Raw genomic sequence first — 13344 nt, forward strand, 5'->3', positions numbered from 1 at the left:
TTTATTTAGCGAATCCAATTCAACCTGGATGGCATCTTTCCATTTTATCCAATCCTGCCGATTTTTACATTCACCAAAAGATTTTGGTTCATGATCTTCATTATCATTTATGATGTCGATTGCCACATTATAAGAAAATATATCATCAATTTCTTCTATATCTTTTCGGTTCCATATTTTTCCAGTATTAATATAATTGATAGAGATTTCATGATTCTCGTCAGTTTGTGGTTCTGACAAAACATTTTCATCATCATGTGTTTCTTCAGGAACATCATTCTCTATTTTGTGATCATTATGTGTTTCTTCAGGAACATCATTCTCTATTTTGTGATCATTGTGTTTCTCTATGAATTTTCTTTTTCGAGGATTTTTATCCTTGGAACCAACTGGCCTTCCACGCTTCAGGCGTTTAATGACATCATGACTATCTTCAATTTGTTTCTTCGGAATTTCAATTCGAGCAGGGGCATTTGCAGCATGTATATATGATTTAGTTACCCCTTTTGTGTCTGCAAATGCATCTGGTATTTGATTTGCTATTCTTTNTAGTTAAATGCTCTGTTTTCTCAATATTAGCTAAATATTTACACAGAAATAAAGTTATGAGCTTGAAGATTAAGTTACTGCGTAGAGTCGTGCTGAAATTTGATGCATTGTCATCTGAGATTACCAGATTGGATTTTAGAAAGTGTTCCAACTTGGATATGATTAGAGCTTCTAATCGCGATACACAAACATGCCACAAGACTCGATTGTGGTATATAATTACGTGCACAGGCCAAGGTGTACTCGCATTTCTAACAAACGAAAATAACATAATTAATGGAAAAACGCAGCATCAACTTGTTTACTCAATGTTTTTAGCAGTTATGAAGGAGGAGTTGTAATCAAGTTCTCTGTGACTGGTATCTGTCCAAGTAATTAGTTTTTTTTCCCTACCCAAGTAATAGTTGAACCATATGAAAAGGGCTATGTTATCCAAAATTTTCTATTAATATATTTTTCGAAAATATTTGCATGCAGGAAGTAAGGTGGTTCCTCGACCAGGAATTGATTCAGGCGTAGTACCAGAATCTGTGATGATTAAATCGGAGCTCTATGAACTATTTGTCGGACACCTATTTTATTTGATTTTACGATATATTAGAATATCTGTATCACAAAACAAGAGTTTTTTTTATTTAAATACATTGAGGGAGTTATTTATATAAGAAAAAGTGTTATCTTATTAGTTAATTATTAGACAACTTTAACCTATCTTTTCTTATTTTGTAGAATTTTGTTCTTAAAATTTTGCCTTAATTTTTTTACCCCATGAATAAAATATAAACTAACAAAATATTTCCCAAGTTTTGGTAGAGATGCACAAAAATTTTTTCCCCCCTACAAAATACATAAAATATTGGGGTGTATTAAATTTCGATTTACCAAAATTAATTACTCTTACTCAAAAATAAAATATATATTTGTATTGTATTATTTAAAACAAAAGTTTTAAGAATATTTTTTTATTTTAAAACTTTAATATTTTTGCAACATAAAAATTTTAAATTTTAAAATTTTTATAGATCAATAAATATCAGATTAAACAAACTACTGTTCAATCTTAATTTGATTCAATTGACTATTGAAATTAAAACAAATTTATTTGTTCTGCCAAAATTCAAGTTGTATTATGATTTATATTAATTAAAGAATGATTTTACTATTATTATTATATAAGATAAAAATTATGATTAAATCTTAAAATATAATTATTATAATAGTTATGTAGATTTTGATAATTAAATAAAATTTAATATTAATAATTAATTAGAAAAAAAAGTAAGTTGAAATATAATTAATAAATTTTGGAGTGTTCTAAATATATTAATAATAAAGAAAATCTGCGCCAAACACAGCCTTAAAATTTTCGAATTTCCGAGGGTATAAAAAACCGAGAGGATCGATTTGTCTCTGGATCTGGCAGGCGTCCAATACTACTGGGTGTTCGTGACAGCCCTTCAACTCGCATCATGCGCACATTAGCAACCACCATACGCTCTGTGAGTCCAGCTAAGCTTCTGAAATTTTTGAACATCGGCCGTTCGATGTCCGATTATTGCTGTTTCGTACTATTGTTTCGACATTTTTCTCATCTTTTGGGGTTTTATGACTGCAATGCAGCATTTTTACAGAAGAAACCCAGTGAATTTGCAATCTCGGAATTTTTCTTCATCTTATAAAGGAGGTACGTACATGGTGTTTTACGTTTTTTTCTAGTTTTTTTCGGCTTATTGAAGATGGAATTGATCCACCAATTTTGTGATTGTAATCCATTTTGACTTGGATCCCTTTTACGGCCTTTCGCTAAGCAATTATCATTTGAGGTTTTAAGGTTTGTATTGCCTTGCTTGTTAATTGCTGAATCTTGTGTTAATTTCACAGTATGTGTTCCTCTTTCTGTAACGTGGTTTCAGCTTCTTATGTGCGACTGATTTTGGAAAGAAATTTGTGACTGGTATGGACTCGATTAGTACTTGTCAACCCAAAATTTCTATTCGTGGGACTTACATTGGTGCCACTGCAAAGTTACTCTTTAAAATTCAGTTTTAACTTTTAACCAAGAGTCAAAGAGGAAATGTGCAATGCCTTTCAATGAATGGATATGAGCTTTAAAGACTGTAGTTCTGGCGTTAGAAAAGATGCCTCAGGGTTTCACATACTACCGGACTTTTTATCTACGAACCTCCATTAACCATTTGAATGTTGATTGTTTCACCGTGTTGAACTTCTCTAACATTTTCTGTATTCAGGTTGACTTATCCTTTTACACATTCTTAAGTGTTGTGGTTTTTTTTTTCAACTTTTGATTGTTATTTTATCCCTTTCATTATGTTTTTGTTCTTTCTTCTTTGGCATTTGGTGGTGTGGTTTGAATGGGGTAAATGTTTACTAGTATGTTTGCATTTATTTCAGGGCGAAATTAATTGGATTTTGTATCTATATATTTTCTTTGTTTATGAAAAAACAAATCATGACCTCGCTGTAGATGAAAGATCAATTGAAGAGGACGCAGAAAGAAAGGTAGGATGGCTGTTGAAACTAATATTCGCTGGCACTGCAACAGCTGTGGGCTATCAGTTGTTTCCGTACATGGGTATGATCGATCAATCAAATCCGATTTAGCATTTTATATTAATGACAATCTCCGATGTTCATGTTTCCAATCTTCTGTAGGTGATAATTTGATGCAGCAGTCTGTATCACTTTTACAAGTGAAGGATCCATTGTTTAAAAGAATGGGAGCATCAAGATTAGCTCGATTTGCTATAGATGGTATTATATTTCTGGAGGTGTTTAATAACATGCTAATGTGAACTTTTTAGGATAGAGTGCCAAGTCGGAGGTCTTTATTGGCTACATAAAAAATTATGAGGCAACTTGAATTTCTGTGAATAAGTTGTGTCCGTCAAAAATCTTAAAATTTTTGCACAAGATCTTCCACTTACAGCTTGAAAGATAACTTTTACATTTCATCTCCCCATCATACAAGGTTCTAACTAGCATCTAGTGCTGAAAGAATGAGAATTCCACTTCTTCTCATGATGCAGAGAGACCTGCAAAATGAAAGACTCACAATTTGAAAAACTGTACACCTAAGTATTAAAGTTAAAAGTAGGATGTCAAGCTGGCATTTTGCGCTCTGTGCACATCAAGCTGTAATTATGAACCCTGCAGAGAGGGATAATACGTGTCTCGATCGTGGAGACTGATTTCCTTGATCTTTGCTTGACAGCTTAATTTTAAAGAACTGCTTTGTTATGATGGTCCTTATCTTCTTCCCTTTTGATTACCAGACAAAAGAAGAATGAAAATAGTTGAAATGGGTGGAGCTCAGGAGCTTGTAAATATGTTAGGGTCTGCCAAAGATGATCGAACTCGAAAAGAAGCATTGAAGGCTCTTGTTGCCATCTCAAAGTCAGGTCAGACCTCACTATTCTGTTGTGCATTTTGATTTTGGAACGATCAAGCATGGGGGGAACTCCACATCATTGGTAGAATTGAATATGGAATTTTCTCTGAGCGTAGACATTGAATTTTCGCTAAAAAAAACATGCTTGGGAGTATAAAACACATTTCCCTTGTACATCCGAGTCTCTGGAAAAAAAGCTCTCGTGCTCGGAGTTTCCTCTCTGTTGTCTAGGAATTCAAACAGGGTTTCTGTAGGTTGCTGGAAAAGAATTTTGCATTGAATATGAAAATTGGAGCACCGTTCAACTTAATCCACTTTTTTCTCTGTATGTCCAACACTCTGCATACTTTGCCATCACTGAAAAGCCTTAAATTATTTTTCTTGCTGCAATTTCAAAGCGTCCCATTATAGTAACTGTGTCGAGGATCTATGGGTTCTACCCCTTTTACTAAATAGAACATGTACTGATTTTGACTACCGAAAGAAACAAAATGCAGATGCCAAAATTATGTGTTAGCAAAGGTTGCTGAATGATGTGTTGAGATATTGCTATATAAACTTAATTGCCTTAAATCTGCGTTTCTGTTGGTACCAGGCATGTATTTTATCAGAATTTTTTTCATTACACGATGTTGGAAGAAAACAGAGGGAGGTATTTCACACTGTAGACTGTTTAACATTAGAAAGAGAATCCAGGTGTTGCCCTAGAATTTAAAGCAGTGGAATCTAGCTCCTTCTCTTTCTCTCTTTTTGTTACCAAAATCAGAGACGGGTGGAAGTGATTGATTCAGAGATGATGCAGATCATGAGCATGAGTTCGAGCATTCTTTAACGCTATTCTACTTGATAGATACTTAATTGTGATTTATTGTCGCTTTTATGACACCTGAACATCTTGGGAGCCATCCCCAGTTTTGTCTTTTCTTTTGTAGTTGCTAGTAACCTCTTTTTGTTGGTTATGATAGGAGGAAATGCTCGAAGAAATGTGAATAATAAATAAATTTTGACCCCACCTCCGTTTTTTGATTTTCTCTCATATTGTAGATGAAGCTGCCGGTGCTTTACATGAAGCTGGAGCAATCCCCATCATCAGGTCCACCCCGGATTCTGTCGAGTATACTGAAATAGAGAATTATAAGTCGAACTTGCTTACTAGATTTCGAGACTTGAGACATGATATCCCTTCCTGAGGCTCGATGGTTAGAATTTAAACCGCCAGCCAGAAAGTCACTCAATGTTTGCTCTGAAGCTACCCATTCATTTACGATCATCTGTAATAATAAGGATTCTTTATCATTTGGATAGCTGACGCTTGGTTTGGGATTCTTACAAGGATAGAAAAATGCACAACGTTCCAGGCTTGTGCGATGAAGTTTATTTAGAATTTTCGTGGATTTACTTGGTTGGTTCTTCCTCTGTTTGTCTGTAATGTTCTGTTTCAATATGTGGTACATGCATGAGACATCAACTTTTGTGGTAAAATATGATGAAACTTTCCCAATAGTGTCAATCACCCGATTCAAGTGTTTTATTTATTTATTTTTTATTAATGTAAATGTAATATCGAGAGAAAAATATTTTTGGATTTTACACTTGCATGTTTTCTATTTTGGTCGTGTTACAAGTCAATTTACGATTCAATATACTAATTTGCAGTTTTTTTCTATTGCAGTTTTTTCATCAGAATGTTGACATGACATTTGGTTCGTCAGTATTTCTCGACATCAAGTTAGTATATCAGTGAAAAATGATTAAATTTGAAGAAAAAAAAACAAGTTAGTGTAATAAGACTATGAATTGGCTGATAACAAGACTAAAAATAAAAATATGTAAGTTACGAGACCAAAATGTTATTCTAACGATGAATTTTGGATCTGCGTTACGTTCATACTCACAATATCTAAGAATTTGTTTATAAAGCTAAATTTATAGTTTTTATTGCAAATAATTTTTAACAATTACTTTAATTTGATGTCAAGCACATAAATTTCAACCAATGTGATATTTTTATACTTCATTGACCTATCGAATTAGTGTCTTCTTGGATTAAACTATAGAATAAAGAAGTTTTCATTAAATTATTATTCGCAATTTTCAAGGATGTTAACTTTTTCTAATATTTACCACAAACTACTGGAAGTAGTAATCGATCAGAATGCGTCCCATGCTACTGTAAAAGTTTATACTATATTACATGATTTTAAAAAACTGTTATTTTAGTATTATCCCATTGATAGAAAATATAATTTTCAAAAATAGATACAAAAATTATAAATAATATAATGAATAATAATAGTGGTTAATTAAATAGTATTTACTATATCAGGTCCTTGACATGCGAGATGTATGCATACAATTTAAATTTTTGGATATTGAATAATTTTTGTGTGAAAAATCTAGAGATTATAAAATCAAAAACTTTAACAATAATTTTTTATAATAATTGTTTTTATGTCCTTACTATATGATCATTTAAAAATTTAAAAAGTGTAAACAAAGATTAAAAAAAATATTTTATTAGTTGTGATACAAAGTTGATAAATAATTTTTAAATAAATATTTTTTTTGTAATTTGTGATTTCGACATAATAATATTATATAAATAAGTGGATGTGCGATTTAATATGCTAATTATTATTTTAAAAAAAATAATAATTTGAGTTTTGTGATTATCTTTTATTTATAATATTGCGTACACTTTTTTTTTTTCTACGTTCCTTCAAGAGCAGCATAACAGGCCACCACCAATTCTCGTGAAAAAAGAAAAAAAAAAGTTATGGGGGATCAGACAGCAAGAGCAGAAGAATTCGAGCAGCAAGCCGAGAAGAAGCTCGGCGGCTGGGGTCTTCTCGGCTCCAAATACGAGGACGCCGCTGATTTGTTCGAAAAGGCCGCCAATGCCTACAAACTTTCCAAATCATGTAATACATTAACGTCTGAGTTTTTATTTGCATCGTTTTTGTATGTTAATCGGTCTTTTCTTTTTTGTATTTTAAATCTGTTTTCTGTTTATTTTTTTATGTGGTTCTGATTCTGAAATGCTTAGACTGGTTTGGGGGAGTTTTGTTACGTATGATTATGTTTTAGAATTTGGATGAATGGCTGGTGTTCGATTTTTCTGTGAATGGATTAGGCGTTTGCAATGCATTTTACGTTTTGATAAAAAGGGATATTTGTGAAAGTTCTTTAGAATTTCCGGCAACCGTTGTTTGCATGATACGAAAAAATTGCACCACAGGATATTTTCCTTGTGGATATGTTACGGTTTTAGTGAATAGTTATGCCTGTTGAATTACATTTGCAAGTTTGGAGTGTTTGGTTATCACGCGAATGCAAGCTCAGGTTGTTTTATATACTTCTGTACCAAATATGGGTTATTTTTAGCCATTCTTAATTTATTGAATTCACTACTCAATAGAATCTTTAATGATCCGAATTTTTGTTGAGTGAAGCATACTTTCATATTTTGCTTACAAATTTTGCTTCTTGGGGAATATTGTCCTCGTGGCTGGTCTTTATTAATTGTTTCAAAAATCTTTTATTTCAGGGGATCGAGCTGGAGCAGTGTATGTTAAGTTGGCAAACTGTTACTTGAAGGTGAAATCATGGCATGGCATGTGCTGTGCTGCAAGGCAGTATCTTGCTTCCTTCCCCTGAACCTGTCCTTGACCTTATGCTTTTCCAATTAATGTTTGCAGTCGGATAGCAAGCATGAAGCTGCTAATGCTTACGCTGAAGCTGCTCATTGCTATAAAAAAATCAACACAAAAGGTCTATATATGCCTAGTTCAGCTCTATTTTTTCTAATCTTCAAATTTTGGTTATTTCAAGTTATATATATATCGTGTCATGGATAACGGAAATGTGGTTGATCCCACATATAATTTTCTTGACCTTTTAATTTCGTTTATTAATATTTGCTTCCCTCGCCCTCCGAATACATGGTTTTCTTCGATTATCACCTTACATTTTCAAGTTTAGAAGATGCCCACCGACATTTGTATGCTTTGCAGAGTCAGTAGCTTGTTTGGAGCAATCTGTAAATTTATTTTTGGATATTGGAAGGCTTAATATGTCCGCCAGATATTTCAAGGTAACACATAAGAAACATATTATCAATCATTGCTGAGTGATATTTCATAACCATAGTATGATGAATCAAACAGTAAGAGTCCCTAACCTAAACCAATGAATGTTGCAATAATGTCACTGGGTAACCTTTTAATTGTTACATTCACAAAATCTGGGTGATCAGAGGACAGAGAATAAGTGCGTGGTAACTGTTTTACACTTTGCCAGGAAATTGCAGAGTTGTATGAACAAGAGCAAAACTTGGAAAAGGCTATTGATTACTATGATAAAGCTGCTGATCTCTTTGAAAGTGAAGAAGCAACAAGTTCTGCAAATCAGTGTAAGCAGAAAATTGCAGAATTTGCTGCTCGACTCGAACAGTTAAGTATGTCCATTCTTTCTGCTTAGTTGCACGATTTCATGATTGCAGAGACTATCATTTTAAGATAATGGCTCTTGTTTGTTTGGTTCTTTTCTGAAGTAGCTTAACCAATAATTGCATTTCAATCTCGTGCATCCTGTTTTTCAACTTCATCTCTCTTGTTCACAGCATTAATTGTTCAATACGATATGAGTCACCCTTGCCGTTTTCATTCCATCTGGTCATCTTTTCCTCACTTTATTTATTTGAGAATAAAAATAATCAATAAGACTGACTGATCATGCATTCGAGTCCTACATTCTTATTCTGTGGGGAAGTTACTTTTTGTTGAATTATGTTGCATATAGTTTGGACATTTTGGTTGAAAAACTTAACAGGCATTCTTTCCTCAGATACCAAAAGGCAATTGAGATTTATGAAGATATAGCAAGACAGTCGCTCAGTAATAACTTGTTGAAGTATGGAGTTAAAGGACACCTTCTAAACGCGGGCATTTGTCAACTCTGCAGGGGTGATTTTGTTGCGATCAACAATGCCTTGGAGCGGTACCAGGTACTTGCGTTTTCTTCTTTTTGATTAGCAAGTTTACTCCTTATTCAATTTTTGTGCTAAGTAAACACATTTTCTTCTTGTTTTGAAGGAACTAGATCCTACATTTTCAGGAACACGTGAGTACAAATTGCTAGCGGTATGTCATTGCTCTTAAACATTGGTTTTCCCATTTGGTTTACTTAAATCTGTTTGTCCATTTTGAGGTGATTACATGTTATCCAGGGGAAACCTTTTTTTTAGGATTGAAAAGCCATCAGGTTACAAGTCTGGAGGTGATTGAATAAATTGTCACGAAGTAAAGTTTCACAAATATAAAATAGTTTCCTGTCTAGACAGACGTCTGTTCAAGCAGCAAAGTTGCAATAATTATTTGTTCTTGATTAAAACAGTGCAAGCAATCGAATACAGTCAAAATCAAGTGGCAGAACCAGTCGGAGGACTGTTATTTGCACAAAGCTGAGCTTGAGTGTAAATGACTATGAGCTGGAATGACTGTTTAAAGACAAGCTATTTTACGTGGATATTGACACATTTATGATGCAATACATCACACTACAATTTTTGAATAATTAGGATACGACATGTGGAAGACATTGTTGTTTTATATGTTTTGTGTATGTATATATAATATGACTATATAAATATATTGAATATAAGAGATTTATGATTAATAATATATATTTTATAAACATGATATTTCAAGTTAAACATTTAGAACATCTGACATATATATTTCAAATATTCATCAAATATTTGTATCTGGGAATTATCCGACCTGATACGAAAGGGTATGTGGCCAATTTGAGAATTATCCATACATCACACAAGACACAAAAATTTGAAGAAGAGAAAGAGGTTCAAACATTAAAATTTTATCATTACCCCTCATCTTTAGTTTTTTTTCCTCTAAATGAAATATCTTTTATAATTTTTCTCTGTCTATCACAGGAATTAGCTGCTGCTGTTGACGAGGAAAATGTTGCAAAGTTCACTGATGCTGTAAAGGAATTCGATAGCATGACTCAACTAGTAAGTGAATATGCAATCTCACGAGTGTTATGAGTATCTGAAAATACACATTCTATATTTCGTACTAGCAAGAGCCATGGAGAATTTCATTCAACAGATACGGCTGAATTTGTTTCATAACTTGGGATTGAATATATTTCCATGGCTTTAGAATCCTGGGATGGCTTGTATTTTATTTCATTGCAACTCATTGAGAACTTGATTTACCAAGCGTTAATCCATAAGAATGAATCGAACTAAAATTATCGTGGCAAGAAAATGCTAGGTGGCAACTTTCTGACTGTTGACTGGGATTGGGCACTTGGATGTTTTGAGCAAGATCTGTGTCCAACCTTTTAGGTAGATCTATACTTGCCTGGGTGGGATCCACGGCCAGTGGGTAGCCCATGGCCTTGGTTGGCGACCTCCATTGCACCGAGGAGGGGTGTCCGCTAAGGCCAGACCAAGTGGTCCAGCTTACTTCATAATATCTGGTAGAGGGAACTTGAATTCGATCGGTTCCTACTAAAAAAAAATAACCAAAGAAATGGTAGATCTATGAGAAAAGGTGAGAGGACCTACAATTAGTAGGTTCAGATAAATAAGGATATCTATAGGCTTCGTTTTGTTTTTTGATACCTTTTTCCTGTGTTGGTAGCCACTGATTTATTCTTGTCTAAGTTTCTCAGTTTAAAGTGATTTTCGTTAAACCAGCTCTTTTGTCTTCGTATCTTTCCCATATTTGCAAAATATTACTTCTGTTTTTAGTTGGAAAGGGGTTTATACAATTGGGTTTCGAACCCAAGACGAGATATCATCCCAACTCGAAACCTTGGTATCAAATGCTACAAGTCATCTGCGCAAAACTTTACTTTTGTTGTCCTTATAAAGTGCTTGTTTGCCCCCCAGGATGCTTGGAAGACAACACTTCTATTGAGAGTTAAGGAAGCGGTAAAGGTTAAAGAACTGGAGGAGGACGATCTTACTTAAACTTTACTCTCTTTACTTTCAAAAAAGTTTAGTGACTCAGTAGCTTGAACCTGTAACTGTCCTATTCCAAATGCAAACTCAGTTAACTCCTTAATTATTGAACTGTATTGTTATTATGAAATTTTAACATATAGTTGAGTAACTATGTTGTTTTTTAACAGGTGAAATAAATACTTTAAAAAAGGTTTTGTTTGTCTATTAGTCAAGTGCTTTCTTGATCCAATTGAATTGAACTTCAGTTGTACAAGTTTGTTCATGCAGGTGGTGATATTTGCACTCCATGAATGGTTAAATATATCAAAATTGAGTAATAATTTAATGGTTATATGTTTTTTGTCTTCATATATCAAAAGATTTGTCAAATGTGTAGTTTTGTCAACTTATATATAATAATTAAATATGCTTAAATTAAATTTGCTAATATTTTTCACTAATTAATAGTCCATTCGTGAAATTGTCACTGACAAAATCATCAATGAATTTTTCCTCTAATTTCTAAAAATCAAAATCAAGCATGTCTCTCTATAAACTGCAAACTGTTTCCACCTCTCTTGCCCAATTTCAAGTTTTATAGTATTTCATTTTATTTTTTTAATAATATTTTAGAAGAATTATATTACGTACACACAGTAATAGTTCATGGCGACCATAAAACCTTGTCGTGGAGACAGCTACTTCGATTTGTTGTTTTACAAGGAATTGACATGAACGCCAACACTTTTAACTTCTTGTAATTACTTTTTCTTCATACCCATTGTTCAATTCAAACCTGCCGAATAAATAATTTAAGTATTGCGAAAGAGAAGATCCAAAGAAAATCAGTAAACACCAAGTTTCAATCTTTTCTTTCATCCTTGCCATCTGCTGTGAGTTTATTTTGATATCTTTTGAGAATTTGTATATTTGTTTCTGTTACTTATTGCTTTTGTATACTTTGCTCCAGCTTAATATATTATGGTTTGGAATCTGTTTGAATTTTGTTTATGGGTATGGCGTGTAATAATTAGCTAGTCTGAAATTTGCTATTACTGCTTGCTCTGTTGTTTATGGTGTAACCAAGGTCGTGGCTTTTTCCAATTTAGAAACTGAAATATTTTCTTTATTTTTGAATTTATTGGTAGATCGATATAGGCAGCTTTCCCCATTTTGTGCCAAAGGGACAAGAGATTAAGAATGTTTTTCCGGCGTTATTAATTTTCCTTGAATTTAGAACATTTTGCTTGAGAATGTAAGATGGCAACAGGTGATAATTCTGAGGGCCACATACCTCTGCACGTCTCCACTTCACAAAGAGGTCTTGTAAGTGACGAAAATACAAAAAATGGATCCTATGATGGTTTTACTGCTCTTTCCAGAAGGATGAACTTCCTTAAATTTGGTAATTTGGCTTCACCATCTGCAAAATTTCAACGGTTTGCTGAGGAAAAAGACGAAGTTTCACGAGCTGTGCCTTCATCTAACAGTCTGTTTATTCGCGAATGCTTTAACAAATTCTTTTCTCGAAAATCTGATTGGAACTGCCTTTGGAGAATCTGCAAAGAATGGATAAAGAATCCCTTGAATATGGCCCTTTTTATCTGGATAGTCTGTGTTGCTGTTTCTGGGGCAATTCTATTCATGGTCATGACGGGAATGTTAAACCATTCACTCCCAAAAAAATCGCAGAGGGATGCCTTGTTCGAAGTCAGTAACCAAATTCTGAACGCCTTATTCACGCTCATGTGTTTATACCAACACCCTTAACGAATTTATCACTTTGCATTACTAATAAGATGGAAGTCAGAAGATGTTTTGAAGCTACGAAAAGTTTACTGCAAGAATGGCACCTATAAACCAAACGAATGGATGCACATGACGGTGGTGGTTTTTCTTCTCAATATCAACTGTTTTGCTCAATATGCACTGTGTGGCCTTAACTTGGGATACAAGAGGTCGGAACGCCCACCTATAGGGGTCGGATTATGTTTATCTGTTGCAATTGGCGCACCTGCATTTGCCGGGATTTACACCACTCTTAGCCCTTGTTGGGGAATTACACCCCCGAAGCGATGCCGATCACGATGATAATATAGTACCCAAAACTTGCGGAATAAAATAACCAACAAGAACACAAAGATTTACGTGGTTCACCCAATATAGGCTACGTCCACGGAGCACTGCAACTTTTATAACTGGAAGAAATATTACAACAAGTGTATACACCAATACACTCAATATTTCTCACACTCCCAACCCGAGTATACCGAGAAAATAATTTCTCTAACTCACACAAGAGAATTCCCGCACTCAAGAAAAAAATACACTCTTTTTTTCTATGCACTCTCTATTTATCAAAGCTAAAAAGCTTTTGATTTTGGGATACAATAACTGAAGGAATTGAGCT

At 33.7% G+C, this 13344-nt stretch overlaps 2 protein-coding genes and 1 pseudogene across 5 annotated transcripts; all 3 read left to right on the forward strand.

Annotated features, from left to right (window-relative positions):
- Positions 1 to 1854: 1854 nt before the first annotated feature.
- LOC140982274 (uncharacterized) lies at positions 1855 to 5283 on the forward strand. Of its 2 annotated transcripts, none has more exons than XM_073448735.1 (6): positions 1855 to 2048; positions 2170 to 2237; positions 3042 to 3142; positions 3223 to 3321; positions 3843 to 3968; positions 5003 to 5283. In XM_073448735.1, the coding sequence occupies exons 1-6, from the start codon at positions 2019 to 2021 to the stop codon at positions 5146 to 5148; spliced, it is 570 nt and encodes a 189-aa protein (XP_073304836.1). In that variant the 5' UTR covers positions 1855 to 2018; the 3' UTR covers positions 5149 to 5283. The 2 variants fall into 2 exon arrangements, with proteins under 2 accessions (XP_073304836.1, XP_073304835.1); XM_073448734.1 differs by having other exon boundaries at positions 1856 to 2048; positions 2170 to 2233; positions 3035 to 3142.
- A 1404-nt stretch (positions 5284 to 6687) lies between these two features.
- LOC140983216 (alpha-soluble NSF attachment protein) lies at positions 6688 to 11092 on the forward strand. Of its 3 annotated transcripts, XM_073450162.1 has the most exons (9): positions 6688 to 6879; positions 7506 to 7555; positions 7657 to 7729; positions 7972 to 8051; positions 8258 to 8409; positions 8804 to 8963; positions 9052 to 9099; positions 9912 to 9992; positions 10881 to 11092. In XM_073450162.1, exons 1-9 carry the CDS (start codon positions 6735 to 6737, stop codon positions 10959 to 10961), a joined length of 870 nt encoding a protein of 289 aa, XP_073306263.1. In that variant the 5' UTR covers positions 6688 to 6734; the 3' UTR covers positions 10962 to 11092. The 3 variants fall into 3 exon arrangements, with proteins under 3 accessions (XP_073306263.1, XP_073306264.1, XP_073306265.1); XM_073450163.1 differs by lacking the exons at positions 9912 to 9992; positions 10881 to 11092 and adding an exon at positions 9751 to 9808; XM_073450164.1 differs by lacking the exons at positions 9912 to 9992; positions 10881 to 11092 and adding an exon at positions 9186 to 9578.
- Positions 11093 to 11470: 378 nt separating this feature from the next.
- LOC140982774 (uncharacterized) overlaps positions 11471 to 13344 on the forward strand; it is a 5574-nt pseudogene continuing 3700 nt past the window's right edge.

The sequence above is a fragment of the Primulina huaijiensis genome, chromosome 8, assembly GCF_012295235.1.
Source record: "Primulina huaijiensis isolate GDHJ02 chromosome 8, ASM1229523v2, whole genome shotgun sequence".
Classification (NCBI taxonomy): Eukaryota; Viridiplantae; Streptophyta; class Magnoliopsida; order Lamiales; family Gesneriaceae; genus Primulina; species Primulina huaijiensis.

Excerpts from the sequence above, each read along its gene's own strand:
- LOC140982274 (XM_073448734.1), top strand. The coding sequence starts at position 2,019 with ATGCGCACATTAGCAACCACCATACGCTCT. Across the intron at positions 2,234-3,034 it reads TTCTTCATCTTATAAAGGAG|ATGAAAGATCAATTGAAGAG; the intron begins GTACGTACATGG and ends ACCTCGCTGTAG. Across the intron at positions 3,969-5,002 it reads TGTTGCCATCTCAAAGTCAG|ATGAAGCTGCCGGTGCTTTA; the intron begins GTCAGACCTCAC and ends CTCATATTGTAG.
- LOC140983216 (XM_073450162.1), top strand. The coding sequence starts at position 6,735 with ATGGGGGATCAGACAGCAAGAGCAGAAGAATTCGAGCAGCAAGCCGAG. Across the intron at positions 6,880-7,505 it reads CTACAAACTTTCCAAATCAT|GGGATCGAGCTGGAGCAGTG; the intron begins GTAATACATTAA and ends CTTTTATTTCAG. Across the intron at positions 7,556-7,656 it reads TGGCAAACTGTTACTTGAAG|TCGGATAGCAAGCATGAAGC; the intron begins GTGAAATCATGG and ends TAATGTTTGCAG.